The 27,018-nt window shown below is 42.6% G+C and overlaps 1 protein-coding gene, 1 long non-coding RNA gene and 1 pseudogene across 2 annotated transcripts in view; 2 read left to right on the top strand and 1 right to left on the bottom strand.

Annotated features, from left to right (window-relative positions):
• Positions 1-1,246: 1,246 nt before the first annotated feature.
• On the bottom strand, positions 1,247-25,853 carry LOC125165736 (uncharacterized). The gene is made up of 3 exons (XR_007152206.1): positions 25,702-25,853; positions 2,555-2,700; positions 1,247-1,744 (listed from the first exon to the last, which is right to left on the bottom strand). It is a non-coding gene; the product is annotated as an uncharacterized LOC125165736 (long non-coding RNA).
• On the top strand, positions 14,847-14,934 carry LOC125166909 (uncharacterized; annotated as a pseudogene).
• HDAC2 (histone deacetylase 2) overlaps positions 25,091-27,018 on the top strand; it is a 30,021-nt gene continuing 28,093 nt past the window's right edge. The window contains exon 1 of the mRNA XM_047858966.1: positions 25,091-25,384. Coding sequence (XP_047714922.1) covers positions 25,333-25,384 — 52 coding nt within the window. The 5' untranslated portion in view covers positions 25,091-25,332. The remainder of the gene's footprint in view (positions 25,385-27,018) is intronic.

The raw sequence follows: 27,018 nt of genomic DNA, 5'->3' as shown, positions 1-27,018 counted from the left end.
TGAAGTGTGTGTATTTCATCTTTAAAGAGGCTGTGAAGAATATCCTTCTAGTGAACAATCTGCTTCCTGTAGTTTTGTGGCCTCTGATGTGATAATGGGAGGTAACCCATTTCCATTTTCATTAAAATGTGTTCCTAGCCTTGGCATGTCCCTTTCTGTAATGTGTCAATATTCTTGTCTTATCTACTATCGAAACCGACTTAAAACATTTCTTAAAAGGCTGCGTGCTGTTCAGTTTACATGTTCCCTAGTGATACAGTTGTCCTCTACCCACCTTTCCCCCTCTTGCCAACTGCTATTCCGATTCACATTTGGCTTTTTATTACATTTCCCCCAATTCGAGCATTTCCATTTACTTTTTTCCCTCTCTCATTTCCCTGCTAATTCTCTGTAGGGGATGAGATTCTATCATTGTTATTGTTATTGTCTTTTTTCTTCTGAAGACTGGAAGAGTGGAAGCTAAAATATTTGGGAAATGACTAGTTCCATAAATATCAAGACCTAGGTAATCAGTGGAAGCTGGTCCAGAAATCCTAACTCCTAGATTTGGGTCTATTTTTAGTGAACCACATGAGATATGGGCGGAGACCCAAAATCCAAGTACCCTTAATTATTTTTTGGAGCTAAAATCCAATCAGGTTTCTCAATTATAAATTTAGTACAAAGCAAATTGATCTGCGATGATAACCAAGTGATAAACCTTATAACTGAGTAAGACGCTCTCAACAGATTTCTGTAAATGCTGTAAGAATAAAACTCCAAGAACAAAGGTAGTTTAATTTTGTTAATAAGACAGAACTTTCATTTTTTTTTTTTAATAACAAAAGTAAAATTGGCATGTTAGCTCAACGGTGTTTCTCTTTAAGCAGGAAAAGGCAAGAAAGGCCACGGTCACAGCATCCACCCTTTTTGTCGTCTGAATCAGTGAGTAAAAAAGCTGCTTACACCTGCTTTGGTGTAGTTTAGTGGTAGTGATTTTTTGTTTTAATGTGAGATTTGAAATGGTTGCCCTCTGCGAGAAAAAGAGGGTGTGCTTGTAAAAATGCGAACGCAGGACCAAAACCTGGCCCTGGAGTGGAGGGGCTGGAGCCCCCAGGAGCCCCCAGCTGGTCCCCGCTGTGTGAGAGAGAGAGCAGAGCTGCAGGCAGATAGCAGGTGGGGAGCCAGCAGTTAAAAGCAGCAGGCCTAGGGGGACCTCGGCTGGGAAGAAATGAGAAGTCTCTCCAGTGGAGAGCTGTGGTGTAGCACTCTTATAACTAGTGTTGTCTTTCCAGACAGAGCAGAGGGCGGCTGTTCTCAGACAGTCGTGAGCAGAAGAAGCAGGTCAACTGCTTAAAAAGTCAGATCCCCAGTCCCACACCTCCAGACTCTTGGGGCCCGGGAATCTTTAGTCATCAACACACGTGATTCTGATGCAGCTGTGCCAGGAGCCACACTTTTAAAGATTCCCCGACGGGGGGTACAGCATCTAGGGCTATAAAGCACAAGACTGTGACAAGTATGCGAGCAACAGGAATACGTATTTCAACACAGGGATCTGGCTTCCTTTGAACTCTTTAAAAAAAATAGCGCTTACGCATGAAATTAAATTACTTAGGGGCTATTTAATGAAGACACTTCCATTTTCTGGTATTCTGTAAGACACTGTGTCTTGATTTGGCGTGCTCTAAATACAATCCTCAGTTTAGAAGAAACCATGCTTTCTGCTGTTCCAGCAGTTACTTATATGTGAGGCTGTTCCATTCTGAAAAATAAATAAATAAATAAAATTCACATGAGGGGAGATACCCAATTCCTGCCTCTCTCTGTTACATAGAAATACAACAATCTGGGCTATAATTGAGCTTAGGCTATGATGAGCCTGCCTAGTAGCCACTGTTGGAAATGCCTGCACAGGACCTTGAAGGAATAATTGTTCTCCAAAGGATCCGCTACATATAACGACTGCCATTTCCCACACGGTTTCTGCCTCTCAGGAATGCTCATCTTTATTATGGGTTTCTCCACAGCACAAGAACACCATCTTGTGATGCACACTTTTTGTGATCAGATGGAGGATGGGGTGGCACAAGATTAATAACTGCTAGAGGCAAGTGCACTAAAATCTAGAGAAATCAGAAAAAAAGGAGAAAAGGTCGTAGGGGGTTACTTTAACCAGATGCATTAGATTTGCAACATTTTTTAGAGTCGTTCTTGGTGGAATAGCTCAACTTTGTCCAAGAAAGACAGTGCTACTGCCTTCCAAAAAATTCATATTCTGCTATTGTCTGCGGGTCAAGGTGAAAGTCGGCTCTGAAAGAATCAGCTATAAATCTAATAAATGGCAAAGAAACTTAGACGGCTTTATAGAAAAGTAAGGTTTTTTTTAAGACAGCCTGCAAAAATGTGCTGACCTAAAATCAGCAATTACAGAATAATACTTGAGATATGCGAGAAGAAGGACTTTTCAGAAACACAAGTGCAAAAACATGAAAGTTATCTTTTTCTCATAGCTCTAAAGCGAATCATCAGTAAATTATCACCTAATTGAGCGGCTTAAGCAGAAACATTATACCTTGGATATGTGTACACATTAGAGATTCTGCTACAGGATCTCACTGGGTCTTTGGCCTTCCTAGGGTGGGCTTTTCAACACTGATATCTTCTGCTGCATTTCCCTTGGCTACCCTCTGTGGCAATGGGATGGCTGAGCTGAGGCAACTGGAGAGAAAATGTGTGGAGAAAATGGAGAAAAGTCACAAGACTGACAAGAGGGATCAGTCTGGGAGAGAATTAGTGTTTTTCTTCTTGGTAATCAGAGCATTTGATGTGCACCATCTTCATACATTTCTTATGGTTGCCATAGACGCTCATCCGGTACTGATAGTCACTGTCTTCCTCAAAGTCTCTCCCTGAGCACAGGCCAACTATTCAACAAGGTCAATGCCAAACCTGTGTGTTAAGCACTGGCTAGGAAAAGTTGGATGGCATTTATTTCAAAGGTGAAGTGGTCCGGAAGATACAATGAGGAGTTAAGAAAATGTCAATACCATCTCTCAGCCCCGTGGTCTCTGGACTGAGGGTGGATGAGCCGCCTCTTCCAGAAGCTACAGAATTGGACCCATAAGGGAGTCGCAGGAGATCGAATTTAAGGCAAGAAGGTTGAGGATGTGAAGAAGTCCATTAGGTATCTATTCGAGTAATGCTAGACAAGTGTTGTAACAAATACACTCCAAAATTTCAGTGGCTAGTTTTCTCATAGCCAGTCCATTGCAGATTGATCTTCACTGGCGTAACTTTTCTTCACGCAGTAGTTCAGACAGCCAGGCTCCCTGCATCTTGTGGCTCTGCCAATCCCTAACAGCTACAGAATCCTTCCCATTCAACTGAGAGTAAGAGAACAGGGCAGGTGCAGATTGTTTTTTTTTTTTTTTAAAACCATCTGGGAGGAGACATAAATCTTATTCCGTTGGTGAGGACGAATCACATGGCCTTTGGATGCAGATGGCCACATCTGGATGCAAGAAGGGCTGGGGGACACAGTCTCCTGGCTGGATAGCCACCTCCCAGTGCCACCTCTACCTTATGAAAGGGAGCTGAGTGTTGGGGAGCAGTTGGTCATCTCTATCTACCACACAAAGGTTGAGAGGGCACAATAGACAGGACTGAGCAGGAAACTAGCCACCAAAGAAGCAGAGAATATTGCGGGAGCTCGGCGAGACAGGATGGTACACCATTTCCTTGGTGACTTTTTATAACAAAGATGGGATGCATGATTAAATTAACCGCCGTTGACGTTTTGGGGTAAGACAGACTAAGAATTCCGGTACGATGAGGTTTAGGAGGTATTGCGGGGTGTTCAAATGGACTGTAATCAAGAACTAGCGTGGGGGTCTCCGAAGAATTTCTTTCCAGGTTATTAGAGGACAGAATTGACTGCTTTTGAATTGTTCAAGTGCTGAAAAAGTCTGCTGCTTGCAGTAGCTGGAATGCTTAAGGCTTTCACTGGTAGAACTAGAAATGGCTGAATTCTAGATTAGAGGTAAGCAGCAGAAATGTCTGCAATGATGGAAGTGTTCCACATGTGTGCTGCCCAACACAGTAGCCACTAGCCACGTGACACTATCCAGCACTTGAAATGAGGCTAATGTGACTGCGAACCTAAATGTTTAATTTTATTTAATTCTGAGAAATCTACATTTACAGTTAACCACATGTGGCCAGTGCCCACATAGTAGACAGCATGGCTCTAGAGGTGGGTGACAGGCAGTTCTTATGTTGCCTTCACTGGCCTCGCCTTTCTTCCTCCACGAGCTTACTCAGGTGGCTCTGCAAAGCCAGGCTCATCCAAGTTTTCCTCCTTACTGGTTATGGCTGATTAAACTTGGGGTGAGCTCTACCAAAATTAGCCGGTCGGAGTCCTTTCTCAGATGCTGGGTGAATGACAGAGAATCAGTCTGTCTCCAGGTGGATTCGGGAGCTGCTGCTGGCCATGTTTTCTGCATGGGGATGGGATGAGCAAAGGGGGTCAGACTTCAGAGAGAGATAAATGAGGCAGACTTGAAGAAAACAAGGAGATGAGGGAGAAAGCCCTAATCCTGGCCCCTGTTTCAGCCTCTGATTCTGATGTATTCCTAAAACAGGATTGCAGCCGGCCCTTTGCTTTGTGACACATCCCTGAATTCTTTTAACACATTCCTCTTTTCTAGAAGCTCCTGTTACCTGTAGTAAAGAAGCCTTAACTACTAAGAAAGGCTTGGGGAAAGCACTCCATGAGTGAAGCCGACCACCAGGTAGAAAAGGAGGGGGTTGGCTAGCTATGTAGATGCTCCATCTGTCCCCGCTAACATCTGGTGGGAGAACACCCGAGGCAGGCTCACAGCATGTCCCTGATGTCACCACAAATCCTGGATCTCTCAGCCTCAACACATGGGAATGTTGATCCTTACAGCTCATCCAGGTTCTGAGGACTGAGACAATCTTGCAAACTCACAAATGACTGATTGATAAGCAAGAATGCCAACTTCTATATTGCCTATTTGGTAAATAGTGGTGGTATTCAGTCTGTAATGACCTGGCCTCATTTTTTTTTTTTTAATGAAGCTTTGATTTCCTCCCATGTATCCTACTTTCTGTGGCACACATATGCCATGTATTTTTCCTCTATGTCTTTGCTCTGACCATTAACTCAGCGGAAATATCTGACCTCCATCTCCATCTATGGGTTCTACCATTATTTTAGGATCCATTTCAAAGGTCATCCCCTCCTATTCTTTTAGAGTAATCTGTCTCTCTCCACTTTCTCCTCCCATTTAACTTTGTGACTCTTTGAGTACACAGTCTACATTGTTTTAGAATTATTTATGAATGTCCCATAAGTTCAATACTCCAAAACCTTCACCAGACACAGTTTTTTAGAATTCAGTCTGTAATTCACTTTTCTGGTAGCTAGTTTATAATTTCATCTCACATTAAGTTCTGTGGTCAATTTAGACGCTGTATGTCATTATCCTTGAGGATTTAGCCCGGAATATGCTGGAAGCCATTGCCAGGCTGGTGAGAGAGTGGAAGGGAGGAGCCAAATGACAGCAGGCACAGGAGCACAGCACAGGAGACTTGGGACCAGTGTAGTGGCATTAACATTGAACTGACCTAGAAAAAGTACAGCAGGTAATGCCAGAAAGCTACAACAGCTGGAGTCACTTAGCTAACCGCTCTGGTCCAAGGGCCCATTAAAGTCAAAGAAAAACCTAGCCAGCAGCCAACAGAGTCTGGGGAAGGAGCATCAGGCCCGCCCACCTGAGAATGGCTGTTAAAGGCATGATGGGACTTTGGGGCTCAGCAAGCAGACAAGTAAGGTAGAAGCACTAGCTTTGGAGCCAGAAAGACTGGGGTTCTTGTCTCGGCTCTACCATTCACTTCCTGTAAAATGTGGCACAAGTGATTTTGCTTCTGTGAACCTCGGTTTTCTTATCCGCAAAATGAGGGGAAAGACTCCTGCTTTTCACAGGATTGTTGTGAGATGACCTGAAGGGGCGAATGTATGCCTGGTCCATAGCTGATGCTGAGTGTATGTATTCATCTCCATCACAAGCACGGGCTTGGTGGCATGCGTGTGTGAGTCTATGCCAGATTCCTGGCAGAGCCCGCCTGGTGGAGGAATCGGAGATTAGGACAGCAATCAAGGCTGCTAGCCAGGGTTAGAAACTCAAACAGAACACTTCGGTCAGAAGATGCATGGCATTTCTCACCAGCCGTTGAACCATAAATACAGATCCACTGGACGCTGTTTGGTGCCTTTGATATGTGATTGCTACGTCCTACAACATCAGCTTCTCCAACTCAGACTTCGTGGCTTCCTCAGCTCCTCCAAGACCACCCTGGCCTGTGGCTTCGTGTTTACCCAGCTGCTCTTGTGGGTGCTTCTTTGCCCCTCATCAGTATTGGTGCTCCTTGCAGTTCTATCCCTGGCCTCGTCTTCTCACTTTCATGTTCTTCCCCTGTAAGCTCATCCTTGTGGCTTTGGTTGGCTTTCAACTATTGGCTGCCGACTCCCAGATCTGCGTCTTCAGCTATTCAGTCACAACTCAAAACCCTTCGAGGGTCTCTGAAAACCTTGAGATTAATTTGTATTGAGCTAGTTATCCCTTTACTTTTCTTCTTGCGTCCCCCTGCTTCTCCTGAAAAACTGGGGCTTTGGCTCATCAACATCTAAATTCCTCACTGTAATCAATCCCATTATGGATTATGACCCGTCATTTAGACTAGAATTATGGGGGCGCCTGGGTGGCTCAGTGGGTTAAGCATCTGACTTTGGCTCAGGTCCTCATCTTGCAGCTTGTGATTTGGAGCCCCATATTGGGCCCTTTGCTGACAGCTCAGAGCCTGGAGCCTGTTTCAGATTCTGTGTCTGCCTCTTTCTCTCTGCCCCTTCCCTGCTAGAGCTGTTTTTCTCTTTCTCAAAACTAAATAAACATAAAAAAAAAACCCAAAAAACTAGAATTAGGGGCACCTAGGTGGCTCAGTTAACACTGAACTGACCTAGAAAAAGTATAGCAGGTAATCTTTTTTCTTTTTAATGTTTACTTATTTTTGAGAGACATAGAGAAATAGAACAGGGCAGGGAGGGGCAGAGAGAGAAGGAGACACAGAATCCAAAACAAGATCCAGGCTCCAAGCTGTCAGCACAGAGCCCAGTGTGGGGCTTGAACTCACAAACCGCAAGATCATGACCTGAGCCAAAGTTGGACAGTCCATAGACTGAACCACCCAGATGCTCCTCAGTTAAGTGTCTGACTCTTGATTTTGGCTCAGGTCATGATCTCATGGTTCATGATATTGAGCCCTATGTAGGGCTCCAAGCTCACAGTGTGGAGCCTACTTGAGATTCTCTCTCTCCCTGTCTGTGCCCCTGCTAGTGCGTGTGCATTCTCTTTCTCTCAAAATAAATAAACTTAAAAAAAAAAAGACTAGAATTAATTTTGAGAGTCACAACTAGCTTCTTCAAGAATAGAAGAACATAGAATGGAATGGAATAGAAATAGCAGAATGCTAGCTTCCCTAGTAGTATTGCTTTAAGATTTTTTTACAGTGTGCATACATTGGGTCACAATAAAAAATTATTTTTTTTACGAGTCTATGTCATAGACAAACGTTAAATACCCACTGGATTAAACCGCGATCTCTTCCAAAGAATCCCAAATCAAACATAAGAGGAAAGATTTGGGAATTACCTGAGTTCAGTCACAAGCTCCTATGCTGACTAGTGTGTTTTCTTGGACAAATTACTTAACTTCTGTACTTCTTGATTTTTTTCATCTGTAAAATGGGTATAAAAATAATAGCTCCTCATGGGACCATTGTGAAGATTACATGAATTAATGTAGCTATTGCTTGACATGGATGAGTGTTTTTTAACTACTCTTAATGAAAATCTAAATATTTTACTAAAGATATTAAAATTATGGAAATACATAAGAGATATCCACATATAGGCCTATTTCATATAATGTGGAAATAGACAAATTCGTCAGGTTTCATTTTTTTCATGATGTGACAAATATGGAAAATGACAGTGTTTGCTGCTGTGGGAAAAAGGGAATATCCCACTCTGGCTGGAGATGACTGCTCAGATGTGACTGCAGCTTCTGGACCGAAACAAATGGCAGCCCCGGGGCCCGAAGGGATCAATATCTCTACATTTGACCCATCCCCAGCACAAAGTGGGAAGCTCTGGACTCTAAACCAAGAGATATATATATCTTTCCCATGGCCACTGTTACCAATTCCGGGTGGGCCTGTGATCAAGTCTGGCCAAGGAAACTGATGAGAAAGATTTACACCCCACTGTGTCATTCTCACTCCCACTGGATAAAAAAAAAAGTGATGCCAGCCTTAGAAGGAGGCTGACTCTGCAGATGGCAGAAAACGTGATCTAAGTAACCTGGTCTCTCACAAAATGTCTGAGCTGCTCAATCAACCGGCCCTGAAGAACAGCCCCCTGTTCTAGACTCCCCGTTTAGGGAGGGATAATAAATGTATTTATTGTTTAAGCCATTTTTGAGTTAGGATTTCAATTACATCCAACACACAGCATCCTAACTGATTCAGTGTCTTGTTCTATTCTATAGATTTTCCAACACTGTAATTCATGAATGCTGTACTGTGAAATGCAAAGTATTACACGTGACTTAAGTAATCGGTGTCATGGGCCATAGAACTCAGATAATTGCAAGTGTTTACATTTGGGTTTTCAGGTTCTTCTCGGATCCTCATTAACCCTTCCGTGGCAAAGATTCCTGCTAACTGAAGACTGCTCCATCTCTACCTCATTTAGATTTTTTTTTTTTTCCTTTTTGGCAGATTCAGTGTACTTTCATGGGTCTGGATAACCTCAGGGTGTAAACCGCTAGAAGCCACGGTGCCGCCATCTGTGTAACTGCTTCTTTGGGTAGCCTATGGGGAGCTCTCTCACGGAAATCCCATACCTGCTGTAAAAAGAGATTTAAGTTCATGGAACTCAGTAACTATGAGCACGCCCTAGACCACGCCCTCTAGGTGGCCCACGACCGGCTGTGTTCCTCGAATGATGTGGCCATCCTGAAGGGGTCAAAGGCACACAGCTGCAGCAGACAGGAAGAAGCCAGGGCAGGCACATGGGACCATCTTCATAAGCTGCTCACTGCTCTCCCAACTCTTCTTCAGGCTGCTGCCTGGCATCATCCTCAAATGTACTGGCAGAAACGGAAGAGGGATCCATGGAACAGGCAGCCTGGGAGCTCCTGAGAACCCCCTGTATCACCACCATTTCAAAGCCTCTCATAAATGACAGAGGACAAGTGACAGGTGGCTCCAGCACGTCCCCGTGCCGCAGCAGGTGAACGTGTGTCAGAGAAGAGGAGTGGACTTAGTTTACACAGAACACTGAAGAGTGACTGGAACAATAACAAAGCAGTTTTGAAGCAGAATTCACATGGTCCCTTTATTTTTAGGCAACTTCGGATGACAAATGGTGGCACACACACATTTTCAGCCCTGCAATCACTTCAGAGGAACTCCTTCCTCTTATCGGCCAACTGAACTCATCTGGAAGCAGCCCACCGAGGCACGAGCAGGACTTCCTGCAACGGCTAGTTCAACCTGACAAGTCTCCCTACTGCCTTTGTTTGTTTTTATCTTTAATACTGGAAACATTAAGGAGCTGAAGAACTTTGGCTGCTGACCACTGGACTCCCCTTACTCATTAACTAGGTTCCGCTCCACTTCTGGCTCAGCACTTCGAATTTGGCATCCATGCAGCGACTTCCCCTGGGGAAGGACGACTGGGATGGGACGGGTTCTGGGAAACTCTTCGTGAGGACCTCTGAATTATGTCCCTTGAAGGTACAGAGAGCTCTGCCAATCCCAAGGCCACTTCCCAATTTCTAACTCTGCTGTGTGTGATGCTTCTTTACAGAACAGTTCTTAAAATATTTACTTTTCAGCAAGGGAATGATGGCAGTGTTAGTTCCTAGAGATGAAGACACCATGCCATTGGGTTGGCTGCCATTCATTTTGGGAAACTTAAGGGAATTATTTGTACAAAGACAGGGCTAGCTAGTAACTGTCCACTGTCCTCAGAGATTAGTTTGAGGTCACCTTAAATCTGTGACAGATGCTACAGCCTAGGGTTTTAAGGATTATAGAGAACAATAAACATCAAGTATAGAGTTAGTCAGGTCCTTCCCTCAAAAAGAAAAAAGAGAGAGAGAGAAAAGTTTTTAGTTCAAGGAAATTTAGGTGGTGACCCTCCTTTAGGGTTATTTGATATTGTATTATATTATTAACTAACAGCAACGCTTTGTAGCCCATTAGTGTCCTTGGTTGTTTACATGGAACAAATAATCTGCATAGAGTTAAAGGAAACAGATTATGTGCACGCTTCAGAATAAACTGAGAGAAGGCTCATCCTGGTCATGATTTGTGGTTGATGCCAGAGCCTTCCTTACCCAGCACCTTGAGGGCCCAGTGGCGGGAAGAGCTGCAAAGGGTCCACTTCTAATGGGTCATTAGACTTCTTCACAATGGTAGGCGTGGCCCTTGTGGACAAAGTACCCTCAGTGTCTTAAATTTATCACAATAAGGAGTCTAAAGAGAACAAAGGAAAGAGGGAATGGGAGTCCCTTAAAAAGAAATGTGAAATCGTTTTTATCCTCCAACCAGTGAATTAAAACCTATTCATATTATAAGCATGTATAATGGATACATACATTAGAGTACACGGTACTCTAGTTTCCACCTGAGGGAGATATTAATTGAGGTACAACAAACTGTACGTAGTCAAAGTATACAACTTGATGAGTTTTGACCTATGTTCTATTCCTTGAATGGGATGAGACTTGTTGAATTTCCTCGGAAAGTTTCTACTGCCTTAGGAATCTCACCGTATGGGACTTAGAAGGTCTCGGGGCAGGGAGGGGGAAGAAGTCAACTGTTATACATGCACAGATCCCAGCACCAGAGCATAAAAGTGACATCTGGAGGGACCTGAAGAGCAAGGAGACCATAAAATCAACCATTCTCTGTAAGCGGCTCTGGGACAGAAGGCAAGAGGAGGGTCCTTTTTCATCTGTATTCTCTTCTTTGCCAACACGGTCCATAGGAAGGTGCCACCTCTCGTCTGGATGGCTGCACTGGGTGGCAGCAAGGGTCACACAAGATGACGGGGTCCCCAACCAATCCACTGGCGGTAGAGTCTCAGTCCAGGGTTCTCAGAGGCCTAAAATTAAACAGACTGAACACACAGCGGGAGGGGAGGCACCGCTCGGAAAAAAGGGCCACGAGTCCGTAGGCATGATGTTGCCTAGTATGTCACACAGCATCTTTCAGAAACAGCTGCCAACACTCTCGGTCTGTTTTTTCCCAAAGGCAACCTTGCGTCTTACCCATTGCGTAATGAGCTCTGTGTCCCCTGGCCTTGAACCGGGGTGCGTCTTTGTGGTTGTCTTATCTAAGAAAGTTCTGTAGAAGTGAAGATGTATGACTTCTGAGACAAGATCACAAAAATGTCATTTTCTTTTTTTTTTACTTTGTTCTTTTGGCATGCTCATCCACAGAACTCGGCCACTATGCTGGGAAAAACACTAAGCAGCCACAGGGAGAGTCTCAAACCATCTTCTCAGAAATAACTTCCTCACAAGGGGAAAAATAAAAGCTATATGGTGGAGAAACCTGGTGGGCATTACCTTAACCAAGTTCATAAGCCAGTTAACATGATCAGTAATGAGGGAAACAGACATCATGTGTCACCAGGCATAACACACTGAGAAAGGCACATCACTTCAGAGGCATTTCTGCAAACAGTGAAATCTAGCAACAAGAAATATCAGATAAACACAAAGAGAAAGACGTTCTATAAAATAATTGGCCTGTACTCCTCAAAAATGGCAAGATGAAGACGGACCAAAAAAAAAAAAATACAACAACAACAACCCAAAACCGGTTTCCGATTAAAGGAGATTAAACAGGCATTTCAGCTAAATGTTATATATGGTCCTGGACTGGATCTTAAACTGGGGCAGGGAGGGAGGAGAATAACCATAAAAATATTACTGGGATAGTTGTAGAAGTCTTAACATACACTCTGAATTAGACAATAGCATTACATAACTATTATATCTCCTAACTTTGATAATTCTACTCTAATTATGTAGGGGAATGTCTTAGCCCTCAGGAATACACACAGGAATGTTTCCAACCTCCTTTTAAATGGTTCAGAAAAAGAAAAATGTATGTGGGAGTAACTAGCAAATCTGGAGAAATGGTATACCGAAGTTTCTCATCCCATCCTTGCAAATATTCTGAAAGTTTCAAATTATGTCAAAATAAAAAGCTCTTCCCAGGGAAACCCCCCAAAAGAAGAAAAGGACATACGTGTTTATGGGATGGGGCTGGTTTGGGCACAAGGCAATACTTGCTCCTAGAGGCTTCTCTGAATCCAACAAGCTTACAGGCTGGTTGTGCTTTAGGGAACAATGGGTGACCCTCAGAGAAGGGGCATCAAGTACAGAGGATGTCATGGATTCTGGACAGGAGTCTGGACCAGCAAGGGACTCCCACAGCATAGCGATCAGCCTGTGCAAGCTCTTCCTTTTGTGACACCTTGTGGCAAAAAAGAGCTACTACAGACTTCTCTATTTGCCAGGATTAACCTTTGAGCTCAGTCATCTCCCAGAGTTCTTGAACAATTTGGGGGGAAAGATTTTAAGGAGACATTATGCTTCCTATTAAATATGGCAGGTGAGTTTTCAAACTAGACCGTAGGAAAAAAAAAAAAGACATGTAAGAGTGTTTGTATCCTGAGTTTACCAGGTGTTGCCAGTCATACTTCCTAAGCTTTGTATGCTCCTGTGCAACAACTGTGTCAAAAACTAAGCAAGTGCCAAGAAAAGATGATGAAAATACAACTGGGTAAGTTCTCATGAATGGGAAAAATTCAAAACAAAGCTATGTAACAGTCCTTTTGCATCATTCATGTTCTGAAAAGTTGTTAGTAACCTGAATTGTTATAATTGAAATCATATTTCCATTGTAATGAGAAGCATGTAAAAGACTATTACATATTATAGCACAACATTTTGAAATATGAATACTTAAAGACTTTTAAAAATTTTTTAATCCAAATTTTCAGTCTCTGAAAAAGTCATGTTCCTGTAAAGGGCAGCATTCCTTCAAAGTTGGATGTTTAAATAGGTAGAGACTAGTGATAAGTCATGTAAGCGTGAGAGCAGAAATTCTGTGTTTTAAAATAGTGGACAACATGATAGAAAAAAATGTGTGTATAGCTACTCAGATAATTTATTGATAAAACAGATAAATCTTTATTACTTTTATTTTTTATATTGCTTCATGTATTATCAAGACTGTTTTGGTTATAAGAGACAGAGATCCAAATCAACTAGTATAAGCAAAAAATTAAAAAAATAATAAAGTGAATTTATCGGCTCATACAACTGAAGAGTCCAGAGGTAGTTCTAACTCTCAGGCATGGCTAGATATAGAAGCTCAAATATTTCCTTCCTTCCTTCCACCCTTCCCTCCTTTCTTCTTTCCTTTTTTCCTTCCTTCCTTCCTTTCCTTCCTTCTTCCCTTCCTCCCTTCCTTCTTTCCTTCATTCCTTCCTTCCCTCCTGTCATCTATCACTTTTCTACTTCCCTCTTTAATTCTCTCAGTTGCTCCTTGTACAAACAGCCTCCTCCTTCGTGCCAGGGAAGACAGCCAAGAGCAGATAGACAAGTCTCTCAATTTGCTCTATCAGCAATGTCTGGGGAAATACTCTGGTCCAATTTGGATCACAAGCACATGCCTGGGAGGAAGGAAGGAGGCCATGTGATTCAACCCTTCCAGGATCATGGTCCAAGGTGGGAGGCAGAGTAAGATGTTACAAGGTGTAGTTCCCCTAAAGAACCAGAAAAAAAGGGGAAAATGTGGTACAAAAACCACAGCTACTCTCCCCCATACTTGATCAAGGCAGTTTTTTATAATATAATTCTAATGGACCTAAACATAGCGATATATCAGAAGCTCTTTAAGGTAAATATTGGACAAATGCACAAAGATCTATTATAATACATTTAAAGAAGGTACGGTTTTATAAGAGCCCAAGATTTTTAAAAATCTAATAGAGGTTTGGTTAAACAAATCCTACTTTATTCATGAAATAGTTTTGCATTTATTTATATAGAAATGTATTATTGATAGGGAAAACATAAATTTAAAACAGTACGCACTTATCAAACAGTATACCAATAGTTTTGTTGGATAAAACCACTTTTGTTTTATAATGTATTTTCTTATGTGCTTACATAGCTTAGTATGCATTTAAAAAGTAGGGCAGTACATGCAACAAAATGTTATTTCAGGCTAGAAAGAGATGAATGATAGATGATTTTCTTTGGCCTGTTTACATTTTTTTATTTTTCTATAGAACCACATATAAAACAAAACTCAAATACTATATAATCCGAAGTTTTATGCATCAACTTTAGTTGCAAGTACTAATCCATTTCAGACTAGCATGAGGCCTGGAGGCAGTCAGTTTCAGGATGGTGGCGACAGGTCTGTGTCAGGGCTCGCTAGCTTACTTAACTTGGACTCAGCGATTCAGTAAGAAATGATAATTGTGCTGTGATAAGAGGACCACTGTGGGGCACGTCTGGGGGGGCTCAATTGGTTAAGCATCCGACTTTGGCTCAGGTCATGGTTCATGAGTTCGAGCCCTGTGTGGGGCTCTGTGCTGGAAGCCAAAGCCTGGAGCCTGCTTCAAATTCTGTGCCTCCCTCTCTCTCTGCCCCTCCCCTGTTCTCTCTCTCTCTCAAAAATAAAAAAAATAAAACATTAAAACTGGAATGATACAGAGAATACCAGCATGTCCTCTGCACAAGAGTGACACACAATCCTGAAACGTTCCATATTAAAAAAAAAAAAAAGCACAGTTCTTTTGTCTAACATGAACACTGATCAAAAATTATAAAGTTGTTATTAAACATCTTTGTAATAATCACATTACATTAAGGGCATCAACATTTTTTCCCAGAATAAGTTCCAAATATTTGGGGATCAAAATTGATAAAATGCACAAAAATTCACATTATAGAAACCATTCTAGGACGATAACTATGATGTTAGCAAAATAGACTTGAAAGGATAGATAGTTCAGAAAGAAACAGAAAAGGAAAGAAAGGAGGAAGGGAGAAAAAGGGAAGGAAATTTTGCCGGGCACCGACTAAGTACTTAGGGCAAGCATTTTTATAATTAGAAAATTCCAGCAAGGTTACTTTTTAAATTATTTAATATTCAACTTTAAGATACCAAAAGTTCAATTTATAAATAAAGTTTTAGGGAATCTACAATTTTAGGTATTTCCTATTATCTTAAAATTTTAGTAGAAAAATAATTGAGGAAGTAAAAGCAAGATGAATAATTAACGCTGATTCCATCCTACCTAGCCAATGAGTGTTTGCAAGTAATGTAACTGAAAGCAGTAACTAATAAGGGAAATAATTTAATGGGAAATATTTATTTAATAGAATAAAATAAGCTAAGCTAAATTCTGGTAGATTTTTATTATAAAGACACTGAATAATTTTCCGGTGGGTGTAGCGAAAATCTTTATTGCCTGTTATAAGTACTTTTAAAGTACTTGGAAATACAGTGTAGAGGGAAACTCAGCAAAATATAAAAACTGCATAACCTATGCAGTTCTTTTCTTCTTTAGTTTCTGTGGTATGCTAATAGCTTAAAGAAAGCATTAACATAAGAGAGCTGAAGTGCATCAGATTTCAGTCATTCAGTATACAGCTTACTCTTCAGTGACACAGTACTCATTCTATCTTTATGATTTTATTAGTCAGGTTCTCTAAAGAAACAGAATCAATAAGATGTGTGTATCTTTAAAAAGATATATTTTAAGGCATTAGCTCCTACAATTATGGAGATGGGCACGCCCACAATCTGCAGGGTGGGTCAGCAGGCTGGAGACCCAGGGAAGAGGTGATGCTGAATTTCAAGTCCAAAGGCTAGAGACCCAGGAGTCAATATTGCAGTTCAAGTCTGAAGGCCATCTGCTGGCAGAATTCCCTCTTGCTAGGGAGGAAGTCAGTCTTTTGTTCCAATTAGAACTTTAACTAACTGGATGGGGCCCAACCACATTATGGAAGGCAGTCTGCTTTACTCAACCTACTGGTTCAAATCTTAATCCCACCTAGAAACATCCTCACAGAAAGACCCAGAATAATGGTTAACCAAGTATCTCAGCATTCCGTGGCTCAATTAAAGTTGACAGGTAAAACTAACCATCACTCAGAAACATCCAGAATGTCTGAATATCTCAGAACTGTGGTCCCAGCAAGGTGACACATAAAATTAACCACCAAAATGGCCTATGTTAGATCTGACGTCTATGAGATTACCAGTAATTTTTCTTTATTTTCTACACAAATGGCTCATTTTCTAGTTGAATACATTATAATAAAAGTTAAGTTTTCAAAGTTATTTTATAAAGAGAAAGATGAGACCTTCAGTACAAGATAGAGAAAACCATCAGAATTAATTATATGTCATTTGCTATCAAGAGGCTAATAGCTGAGGTGGACACTTTTGGGCTGACCAGCATTTTGACCCTCTTCTTATGTTTGGGCAGCCTGTCATTGATGTATTTTAGTGGGAGCCATGCTCCCATCTTCTACCAAAAGACCACACACTTCACTTCCACTGATTCCTGACAGCTAGAGCATATAACCTAAGAACCATTTATTGGGTGCTCCTGCCCAGGACTTTTGTGCTGAAGTTAACACACAGAGAAGGCAGGGACAGTGCACGAAGTGGCAGCTAACTCCAGGGTCTTAAGCTGGGTTTGGTGATTGTTAGCAGTGACAGTTTCCAATGTCCACGGAGAAAGCACCCTCATAACCAGACCCCGCATATGAAGATATTTAGCTGTGTTTTATCATCCGTCTTACTGGTTGATTCTTCTCAATTTTCCAAGCCTGTTCCTCTTGCTTTCCCATCAACTTCTTGAGCCATCTATATCCTTCTCATACATTCCGTTTTGCTTATCATCACCAGAACTGGCAACCAAGAACCTTGACCAATATAATACTCTTATCTAGGAGGCTTCAAGGGATTATTTTGATGTATTTTATAGAGTAGTTGTAGCATAAGTGGGGCTATTTTGATGCATTACAAAGCCTGAATTAATTTTAGAACATTATGATGTGTACATTTACATCAGTCATCCAAAATTTGAAGACTTATAAGACAAGTTTCCCTCCTGTTATGGACTGACTTGTGTTCCATTAAAGTTCATATGTCGAAGTCCTAACCCCTAGAACCTCTGAATGTGATGTATTTGGAGTTAGGACCTTTAAAGAGGTGAGTTAAAATGGGGCTGTTAGGTTTGGTACTAATCCAATAAGACTTTTTTTTTCAGTGTTTATTTTTGAGAGAGAGAGAGTGAGAGCAGGGGAGAGGCAGAGAGACAGAGAGAGACAGAGAGAGAGACTGAGACTGGAGCAGGCTCCAGGCTCTGAGATGTTAGCACAGAACCTGATGTGGGGCTCAAACTGACAAACTGTGAGTCATGACCTGAGCTGAAGTCAGATGCTAACCAACTGAGCCACCCAGGCACCCCCAATAACACTTTTTGTATGGTGCCCTTACCAAAGAGGTTAGGTCATAGACAACACAAAGGGATGACCATGTGAGGACACAGCGAAAAGCCAGCCATCTGCAAGCCAAAGAAAGAGGACTCAGAAGAAACTAAACCTGCCAATACCTTTATCTTAGGCTTCTAGCCTCCAAAATTGTGAGAAAATAAATTTCTATTGTTTAAGCCACTTAATTTATGGTATTGTGTTATTGCAGCCCGAGTAAACTAATACATATGCCCTCAAGGATCTCATAATTTTGTAAAGGTAAATAAGTATGAATAAGAAAAAAATATAGATGCTAACATATAAACTGCACATAGGATGCTGGAGGATAAAGGTGGAGAGTTAGGGAAGAGGGGTTAGGACAATGCTATATGAATTTAGATATTATTTGTCTTCTTTTTAAGTGAGATCTTTTCTTGAGTCAAACCTCATACAAATACTTATTATTTAAGCTTAAGAAGAAATGAAAATGTATTTGGGTAATTAACCTACCATCATAAATGAAATACAATAAAAGTGTATTGGAGGGGAAAGCAAGTGATGGAGGGGAAAGAAAGAAAAAAATCCAAGCCTTAACAGACTGTTTTTAAAAGTTTTGCCTGAAAGATGCTTTTAACAGACTAATATACCAACAAATGTAAGCATTTATTATATCAACAGACTATAAAAACTAGCATCAAATTATCCCCGTAAAGCAAGGAGGCAAAATTATGATACCAGGCCATCAGCCATGAATATCCGGTGAAGCACATTTGCCACTAGCTCAACTAAGACCGGAGTCTACGGTAAAAGTTTAATGCTTTACAAAATGAGAAGACATTACTATAGAAAAAAGGACAGCACTAAACAATGCAGTCTGTACCATTATGCACACTCGGGTGTTGGTCATTGTTATATAAAGGAAGGTGTGGTAATGTCTTGGAGCATGGCAATGCAAAATTTGGATGAAAAAGAAAACAAGGTCACAGGTGCATTGTATCTCAATAAAATTAGAAAAAAGAAAAAAAATGGTCAGTTAGAAGAGAGCAAGAGAAAGTAACCTTCACTGCTGCTGAACAATATCTATTCTAGATTGTCAGCATTCCCTGTCCGTGTTCACACAAAAAAGATACTGAATCTTCAACGATTTGTGATTCTATTTAAGTGCTTTTGATGAATACTTCAACATCTTTGCATTCACATTAGCACAAATGGGATAAAAGCATCTCAATTTTCCTCTCCTAACTAACGATCTGATAGTTTTCCAATAAAACTCATCCAGAGGTAATGTGCTAGGAATTTTTACATGTTCCCCCCTGCTCCACCCATGACTGGAAAGAAGAATCTAGAATTCACCGTAAGCTGGATATATCTGTGGGTTCACAGTATAAGGAAAAATTTCTCATTGCTAACAATGCTTTGGCATTACATGGTCATGAACTGTCAAGCCCTTGAGATTTTATCGCATCTTGCAAGTGAGTTAAGTTAACCTGTTAAAGTTTCATGGACTCTGGCTGAAGTCAGGAGATTCCCGGATCAGAGACAAAGTACTTTACTGCTCACAGCATAGCAAAACTGAATGAGCATCAACCCATTTTTTTTTCAGTTTCTCTTGTCTCCTAAGTCCCAGAAAGAATACATAACGACCCAGATGACACCTAAACACAGAGTGGGTTGTACTGCAAAAGAGAAACCCGGGACCTAGGGCCCAGATTTCCGAGCAAGCAGCAAGCAAGCCAGTCTCCCTGACCCTGAGAGTGAGCACTTACACATTAGTCACGATATGTCACCTTCCTACTTAGATATCTATGTGACTAGCTACAGAAACTGCTTAGTCTCAGGAGACAGAGAAGTCTTGCAACCTGGCATACTCAGCAAGAATGTACAGACACTCAGCAAGAATGTGCAGGGACCGGCCTCTTCTAACAATCCACCCTATGTGTTCTTGACAGAACTCAAACTTTCACATGGATATATTACCATTAACCACTCTGATTAATCTGACTAGCAGAGGCTTCATTCATTTTGTCTCATATAGCGTTTAATTAAGGCCCTGTCACTGACAGCCAAGCAGCAGGAGGAGACCAATCTGTAGTATTGACCTCAGGCATGCCCCAAGGTTCCTGAAATCCCATAAACCATCGGGTCACTGGCTTTTTTCCTTATGATTCTGATTTGACCTTTCTATCTGGTCTGAGGCATTAATCCAGTTCAGCTGATGTATTAAGGATGGTTCAAAACCTGCCACCTAGGGTAATTCTATCATCTATAACAACCCTGGCTGGTGAGTTGAGGCAGACCTCACTGCTTTCTAAGGCTTCGGTGGCATCACTGATCACTTGAGCTAAACTCAGGGACAAATTTCTTACCATCTTTTCTAATTGCCTGACATCATCAGGATAATCAACCACAGAGTGCACATAAAGGAGTCAGTTATCCTTCTGGGAAGTTCCTCCAAATAACTAAGGGTGGCCCTGTTTCAAAGAGATCTCCACTGTCATCTGAAACCTATGCAATCTACTGGAGGGTCCTTACACACTTCAAAGTCTCTTATGACCATAGCTAGGGTGCACGTTACTGTGATCTTGGAAGCAGTAAAATTAATACCTGACTTCCATACAAGAAGTAGAGTTCTGGGAGTGGACAGGGTGTCCCCAGAAATCAAGTATTATTTATTACTTGATTGGTTGGGGATCGCTAGTGGGATCAACCTAAGTCTGAAAACACAGGTTGGCTGTGTCTCCAACATGGTGAAGAAGTATCCCCACCTGGAGGAAAGCTACACAAGCAGGATACTGTGCAGCCACCTGTCTTTAAACCTACTGGTTGGTATTCAGCCTGCAAGCCCCCCAGTTCCTCTTCATTAACAGGCAATACATTGGAGGGCCATGTAATTCCCAGTTGACTGTATAATCTGGTCAAATGTTTGCTACCAATTTCCATGGACTTCCCTCAAATTCTGCTGGTTGACAAGGCTCTCATCCTTCCTTTTTAGTAAGCCATGTCTTTATCAGCCCCCCAATCTCATCACTAAAAACTGTCAAGAAATGTGAAGGGTCTGAGATTTTACACTATTTGCAAGCTAACAAGCTAGACAACCACAGTTTCATAGACACAAGACTCCTGTGCCGAAGGCAAAGGTAATTTATTATTCAAAGCAATAGCAGTGACCAGAGTATAAGTATTATGTTTTGTGCTGTGGCCAAGCCCCAATTCCTACAGGTCATGAGGAAGAGGACCAGATGACACGCTTGTAGCGTGTTGCGTTATAGGAGATGAACCCTGAACTTAGAGAACCTGAATCTTTTATAATGGGTAGTACGCGTGCCCTGCCTTTGCCCCAGAGGGAGTCACTTTCTCTTATCTTCCAAAGCTGTTCATTATACAAACATCTTTGAATGGATTGTTTGGAAAAAAGGGCATTCAGTACCTCCACTCTCAAGATGTTCAAAACCCAAGGAAAGCTGTCTCTCCACAGAAATCTGTAATTTCTAACTGGAAATCACCAAAAGCCACTAACTCCTAATGCATATTTTACATGAAGTAGGATTGTATCCAACTGCATTTAACAAAGTCCTGACTACAGTGGTTTACCCAAATATTTGTTTTGATAGGTCTTTTTTCCCTGCATGTAACCAGAAGTCAGGAGGTGGACAGTCCAGGTCTGGTACAGATATAAATGAGGACTTCAAGGACCCAGGTCCCACCATTCTGCTCCATGATCCTCATTATTGAGCTTTTCACTCAGTGGTCCCAACACACATACTCTACCTCCATTCGTACAGTTCTGTGCTAAGTAGAGAGAAATAATTATCAGATTTGAAGGAAAGTTAAAAAATTTGAGAGGAAAGATGAAGAATTAAGATACAAGTGTTGGGTGATTGGGAGACACTAGCAAATAGATTTTCCCAGATAAAGCATGGGTATAGAATTTTTCTAGAAAATGTGTGTAAGTAGATGGGCTGGATGAAAGTAATACTATGTTTTAAGGGACAGAAGCAAAGCATCCATCAGCTAAGAAGCTAAGAGGGGTGACATGGAAAGTGTAATGCAACAGAATAATTTAGTAGATAAGCTATGATTCAAAAATCTATTTTTAATAAAAACGGGAAATTTAAAATTTTATTACACAAATGCACAGCTCAAAGTGCACAATAATGTTTCATTATTTGGTGCTACTGTTCGGATTAATGAGTTATAGCTTATAGTACTGGGTAAAAATAGGAACCATGTTTCTAGGGAAATCAAAATTCAGCTTGAGGCTGGTTTAGTGTGTGACAGCACCCTCATGTTAGTAATTCTACTTCTCTACCTTCTGTACTACCTTATGGAATTGCTACATAGAATTTAACACCAGGAAATCTAAATTTCCCTTAGAGCAGAAACAAGCTTATATGAACAATTCTTTTATAGTAACTAAAAATTAAACTATCTGCTGCAGTTGGTAGCAGGGTTTCATTTTTAGCATAAGCTGAGACAATTGTTTTCCGTTTTTTTTTTTAAACAATCGGTTTCTAAATAATCTAAATAGTTTCTAGTCAATCAGTTCTAAATAGTCAAAATAATTCAATTATGTTTAACAGATCCTTTCACTGAATAATCTCAAAGTACTAAACATCTTCAAGATTATAAAGATATGTCCATGTAGACGAAGTAGAAACCGAAGAAAAATAGTTTAAGAATAAAGACAATCCTCCAGGCCCTTGGGTGGCTCAGTTGGTTGAGTGTCCAGCTTTGGCTCAGGTCAGGATCTTGTGGTTCTGAATTCAACCCCACATTGGGCTCCCTGCTGTCAGTGAGGAGCCTACTTTGGATCCTCTCTCCCCCTCTCTCCCTGCCCCTCCCCCTGCAAATAAATGAACATTTAAAAAATAATGTAAAAAAAAAAGAATAAAGACAATCCTCAATTACACATTCTATGAATTAACCTTGTTTTCAACTTGTTTCCTTCTCCTATATATTGTCTAAAACTTTTTTCTTTTTTTTATGTTTATTTATTTTTGAGAAAAAGAGACAGAGACAGAGCATGAGAGGGGGAGGGGCAGAGAGAGAGAGAGAGGGAGACAGAGAATTCGAAGCAGGCTCCAGCCTCTGAGCTGTTAGCACACAGCTGGACATAGGGCTTGAACTCACAGACCGCAAGTTCATGACCCGAGCCAAAGATGGATGCCCAACCAACTGAGCCACCCAGGCACCCAAAAGACTTTCTTTTTTCTGATGGTAAAAAGGTTTGTGAGAGAGGAGTTTGAATACGGTAAATGAAATTAGAGTTTGTCAATTCTGATAGAATGTTTGATAATCTACAGTTCATTATGACGTTTAGGCACATAATTCACTTGGTCAGCTCTTGTCACTGGGTAAGATAGCCTTCTCCAATGCTAGTTTCTAAGGGTAAAATAACTTGCTTCAATTAGTTTAAAATTATTAAATAATAAATAACATAACAAGTTCCTCAACAGTTAAGATATATGCCCAGGCTCATCTCACACATTCAAAGCTAAATGCTGTGGATGCAAACAATGATTATTATTACCAGTATTGTAATAACAATCATAATAATCCCTTATATTTACAAAGTTCTCACTGTTTAAAAACTATTCCACATTAACTTTCTTATTTGAGCCACTCAGTATTCATATGAGGAACTATTCTTTAAGTGATCCTGCCTCATTTTACAGATAAGGCAATTCAGACCAAAAAAAGTTTAAGTGACTTGCCCCATGTCATAGGCACAGAGATAAAATTGCATGCAAGACAGACATAGTCCTTCCTCTGGCTAACCTCTATTCTAATCAGAAGTTAAAAGAAGTTGTGAGCAATCTTAACGTGGTGTTGAGCTAGAGCAGTACTAGTCCCAAGAACTACATGAGGGGCAAAGAAAGACCGGGGTCAAGGAGGTAGGTAGAGTCAGGGAAATTTTCCTGAAGTAAATAAAGTCTCATTTCAGACTTCACTATGCTGAATCTGAGAAGAATATTAGTTTTTGCTCAGAATCTACCAAGTTGATTTTGGACTTGATAGAGTAAAACTTTAAAGTCAATACCTTGTAATTAACCTTAAGCCAATGTTTCTCACACTGTGGTTCTTGTACCAACTGCATCAGTTACCTGGTATGCTTGTTAAAAATACAGACTTGGGAAAAGGGGTTACTCTGGACTTTTCTTAAACTTCTTGGGGTGAGATCCAGGAAAATTGCTTTTTTAAGTATAAATACCTTGAGGATTTTGAAGTCAATAGCAAAATCAAGAAGATATTTTTGGTAGTGGCTCCAAATGGCTCCTGCTTCAATAAGGCCTTTTTCTTTTTTTTTTTTTTTTTTTTTGGTGAGGCTATGGAAGAGAGTGTGTATTCATGTATTTGGGAGAAAATTGTACAAGATATAGTTGGAGTAAGAGTGCTCACTGTAGACTGTCAGAAGCCCCCACCTCTCACAATGCAATGTGGTTGGCTTACAATAGGTGCTTGACAAATGTTTGTTGACCTATTGATCAGACACAGGTATTTATCGCTTCCATGAGTTTTGAAAGTGTTTTAGCATTCTGCTCCAATCTTCTAGTGTCCAAACAGCAGCAGCAGTATGGATGTGTGGATTGGGGGGGGGGGGGGGGGGGGGAGCCTGAATGAATTCAAACCCTGGATCAACAGTGGAGACGACCAAGTACCTTACTAAAGAAGAAATAGGAATAATACTTACATCTCAGTGTTTGGGGGAGTCTTAAATGGCCTACCAGGTAGCTTTTATAAATAGGTATCAATGAAAATATTGTAAGTGCAAATGCTTACCACTGTGCTTTACGCCCTGATGTAAATGCATTCTATAAATACTCATTCAAAACCAGGCAGTACTGTACTACTTATTGTCTGTATTAGGTCCCCTTAACAGATCGCAACCTCGGAGCAATTATCAACAAAAAATAAAGAATAAATGAACAAACGAGAAACCTGAGGCGACCCGGCCCAGGGACCATGGGCTGCAGCCCGGCGTGTTCGAAGAGGCCGGAAGGGGTGCAAGAGTGGTCTCTCCCCGCCCGGTTCCCGGCACGTGGTCCGCTCGGGCGGGAGCTTCGCGACAGTGGGGGAGGGGAGCGGCGTGGGACGACGCGGAGGGGGTCTAGGCGGCCAAGGCTACGGTTGGGGAGGCGCGATTGCGCAGACTCCGAATAGGCGCAACCACTGTGCGAAGATTGTGAGGGGGGGAGCGCTCACCCGGCGCCACACTCCCTTTAGCTACTTGTGGAGTGATAGCCTGACTATTTTTCTCGTTTCACGACTACATTTGGCGCCGTTCTCCACAAGTTATTCATCATTAGAAGGCCTCTTATCTCAAGGCTGACAAGGATTCTTTTTCTAGTCGGACCCCTCTTTCCCCCCCGTGAAGGCCACAGTGGACGCGTCCCACCTCCCCTCGGCCTCCGGAGGTGGTTTGGCTGCCCCCTCCCCCTCCCTAGTGTCGCGAGTTGGCGCCGCTGCCACCCCCCGGCTCCGCGCTCTCGGCCCCTCGGCCGGGCGGTACCGAGTCCTCCCGGCACCCCCTCCTCTCCTCCCTTCGGCTGGCCCTTCCCCGCGGGACTGCCACCCCCACCTTCGCCCCAGCCCTTTTCTTTCCCCGCCTAGCCGCGGCGGCAGCAGCAGCAGCAGCAGGAGGAGGAGCCGGAGCCCGGAGGCGGCGGTGGCCGGGGAGCCCATGGCGTACAGTCAGGGAGGCGGCAAGAAGAAAGTCTGCTACTACTACGATGGTGAGAGGCCGGGCCGGCGGCAGGGTGGGCGGGCAGGGCTGGGGAGCCAGGCCGGGAGCCGAGCCGGACTCCGCGGCCGCCGAAGCGAGTGGGCGCCCGTGCTGAGGGGTGGGAAGGAGGAGGGACCGACGTCTGGCCGCATCTTAACCCATTCCCGACCCGACGCCGTCAGGGGGAGCCCCTCCGCGGCGAGCGGCCCCCGCCGGCTCTGCGGCGGGTGCCAGGTGGACGGCCCCCTTTTCCCTCTTGCCGCTCTCCCTCCGGCTGTACGGTCAGCCGCCCTGAAGGCGGCCGCCTGTAGGACGGCGCCGGCCTACCCTGCCTCGGTGGAGGTGGCCAAGGGGATGGTCCGGCCTCTCGCCTCTCCTGCCCGCCACTCGCGGGAACGGTGGTGTTGGGGGACCCTGCTCCGGCCTCCGACCCCTCCCCCCCCGGGTCAAAATATCTACCCCGGCCCAGACTTCACACAAAGCCCCGCGGCCGCGAGAGCCCCGCCCCCAGTCCCCGTCCCTCCCCACCCCCCCCCCCCTCGGTCGCGGCTTGCTCCCGCCCCGCCCCTCCCTTCCTCTTCGGCTCTGGCTGGCCGCAGTGTCTGCTCCTTTCTCCGCCTCCCAGCTTCACCCCGGACCCCTCGACCGGGTCGCGGCTGGCGAGTAGTAACTGAGGGTGGGGGCCCATGGACGCCTTGGGGCACACTCACTCCTCCGTTTCTCCGGGGCTCCATCCCTCTCCTTTGTTCGCCCGGTGCTTTCAGCGCCACTTTCTCAGGGTTCAAACGAAAAGGCTTCACTTCCTCGAAAAAAATTGGGGTTTTTCGAGTTTGAGGTAGTTAGTCTTCGCGGGAAATATGACGGTGCTAGGGAGACGTGGAGCTGTTACTGCTTGTGTTCGTGGATCAGACTCGATGGGTCCTGGCTTGCCTCTGTGAGAGGCGGTTACCACCCACTTCTTTGTTGCTCTTTGTTCGATCAGGAAATACACCCTGCTTTGGAGGTTTAGGAGAGCATTGGCATCTTGCTTGTGAAAGCTGTTACTAGGTGGTGGGAGTTTGGGTGTAGGAAAACTTTGAGGAGTCGTGCGGAAAGTGCTGAATAATCAGGTAAGCTTGAGCTTGCGGCCCAGTAAAATATGAAAATCAGATAGCTTAAATTTTAGGGGTTCTCCCATTTGAAATTTAAGCAGAGACTTACACAAAGACATTAACGGCAAATAGTTTCTCCTGGATTATTCTCCACAGAAGGATTTTGAAAAGTTAACAAAGAAGCTAGGCTCCGTGACCTGCGAGTCCTATTTGATGTGTCTCAAGCAGTACAAATCTTGAAAGTTGTTTCCTACAAGTGGTGTATTGTCTGTATTACAAAATCTTAGGTGGAACCAGACCTTAGAGATCTGGTTCAGAATGAAGCTGATTTTAATTTGAAAATGGCCATACCATATTACTTCATTTAGCAAAGATGAATCTTTTAATGCCTGATCATATAAAATGACCATATAAAATGTGTCTTTGGGGGAAAACTTCAGATCATACGGAAGAAATCTAAATTGTTTGATGTTTGATGGCTAGTACTAAGTAGTTAACAGCTGTGGTATAAAACATTTTTTGAGAGCATTGCATATATGTGTAATGCAAATTG

This window comes from Prionailurus viverrinus, chromosome B2 (genome assembly GCF_022837055.1).
Source record: "Prionailurus viverrinus isolate Anna chromosome B2, UM_Priviv_1.0, whole genome shotgun sequence".
In the NCBI taxonomy this organism is placed as follows: domain Eukaryota; kingdom Metazoa; phylum Chordata; class Mammalia; order Carnivora; family Felidae; genus Prionailurus; species Prionailurus viverrinus.
Note: the sequence above shows the minus strand (reverse complement) of the source record. Positions and strands in the feature narration are given on the sequence as shown.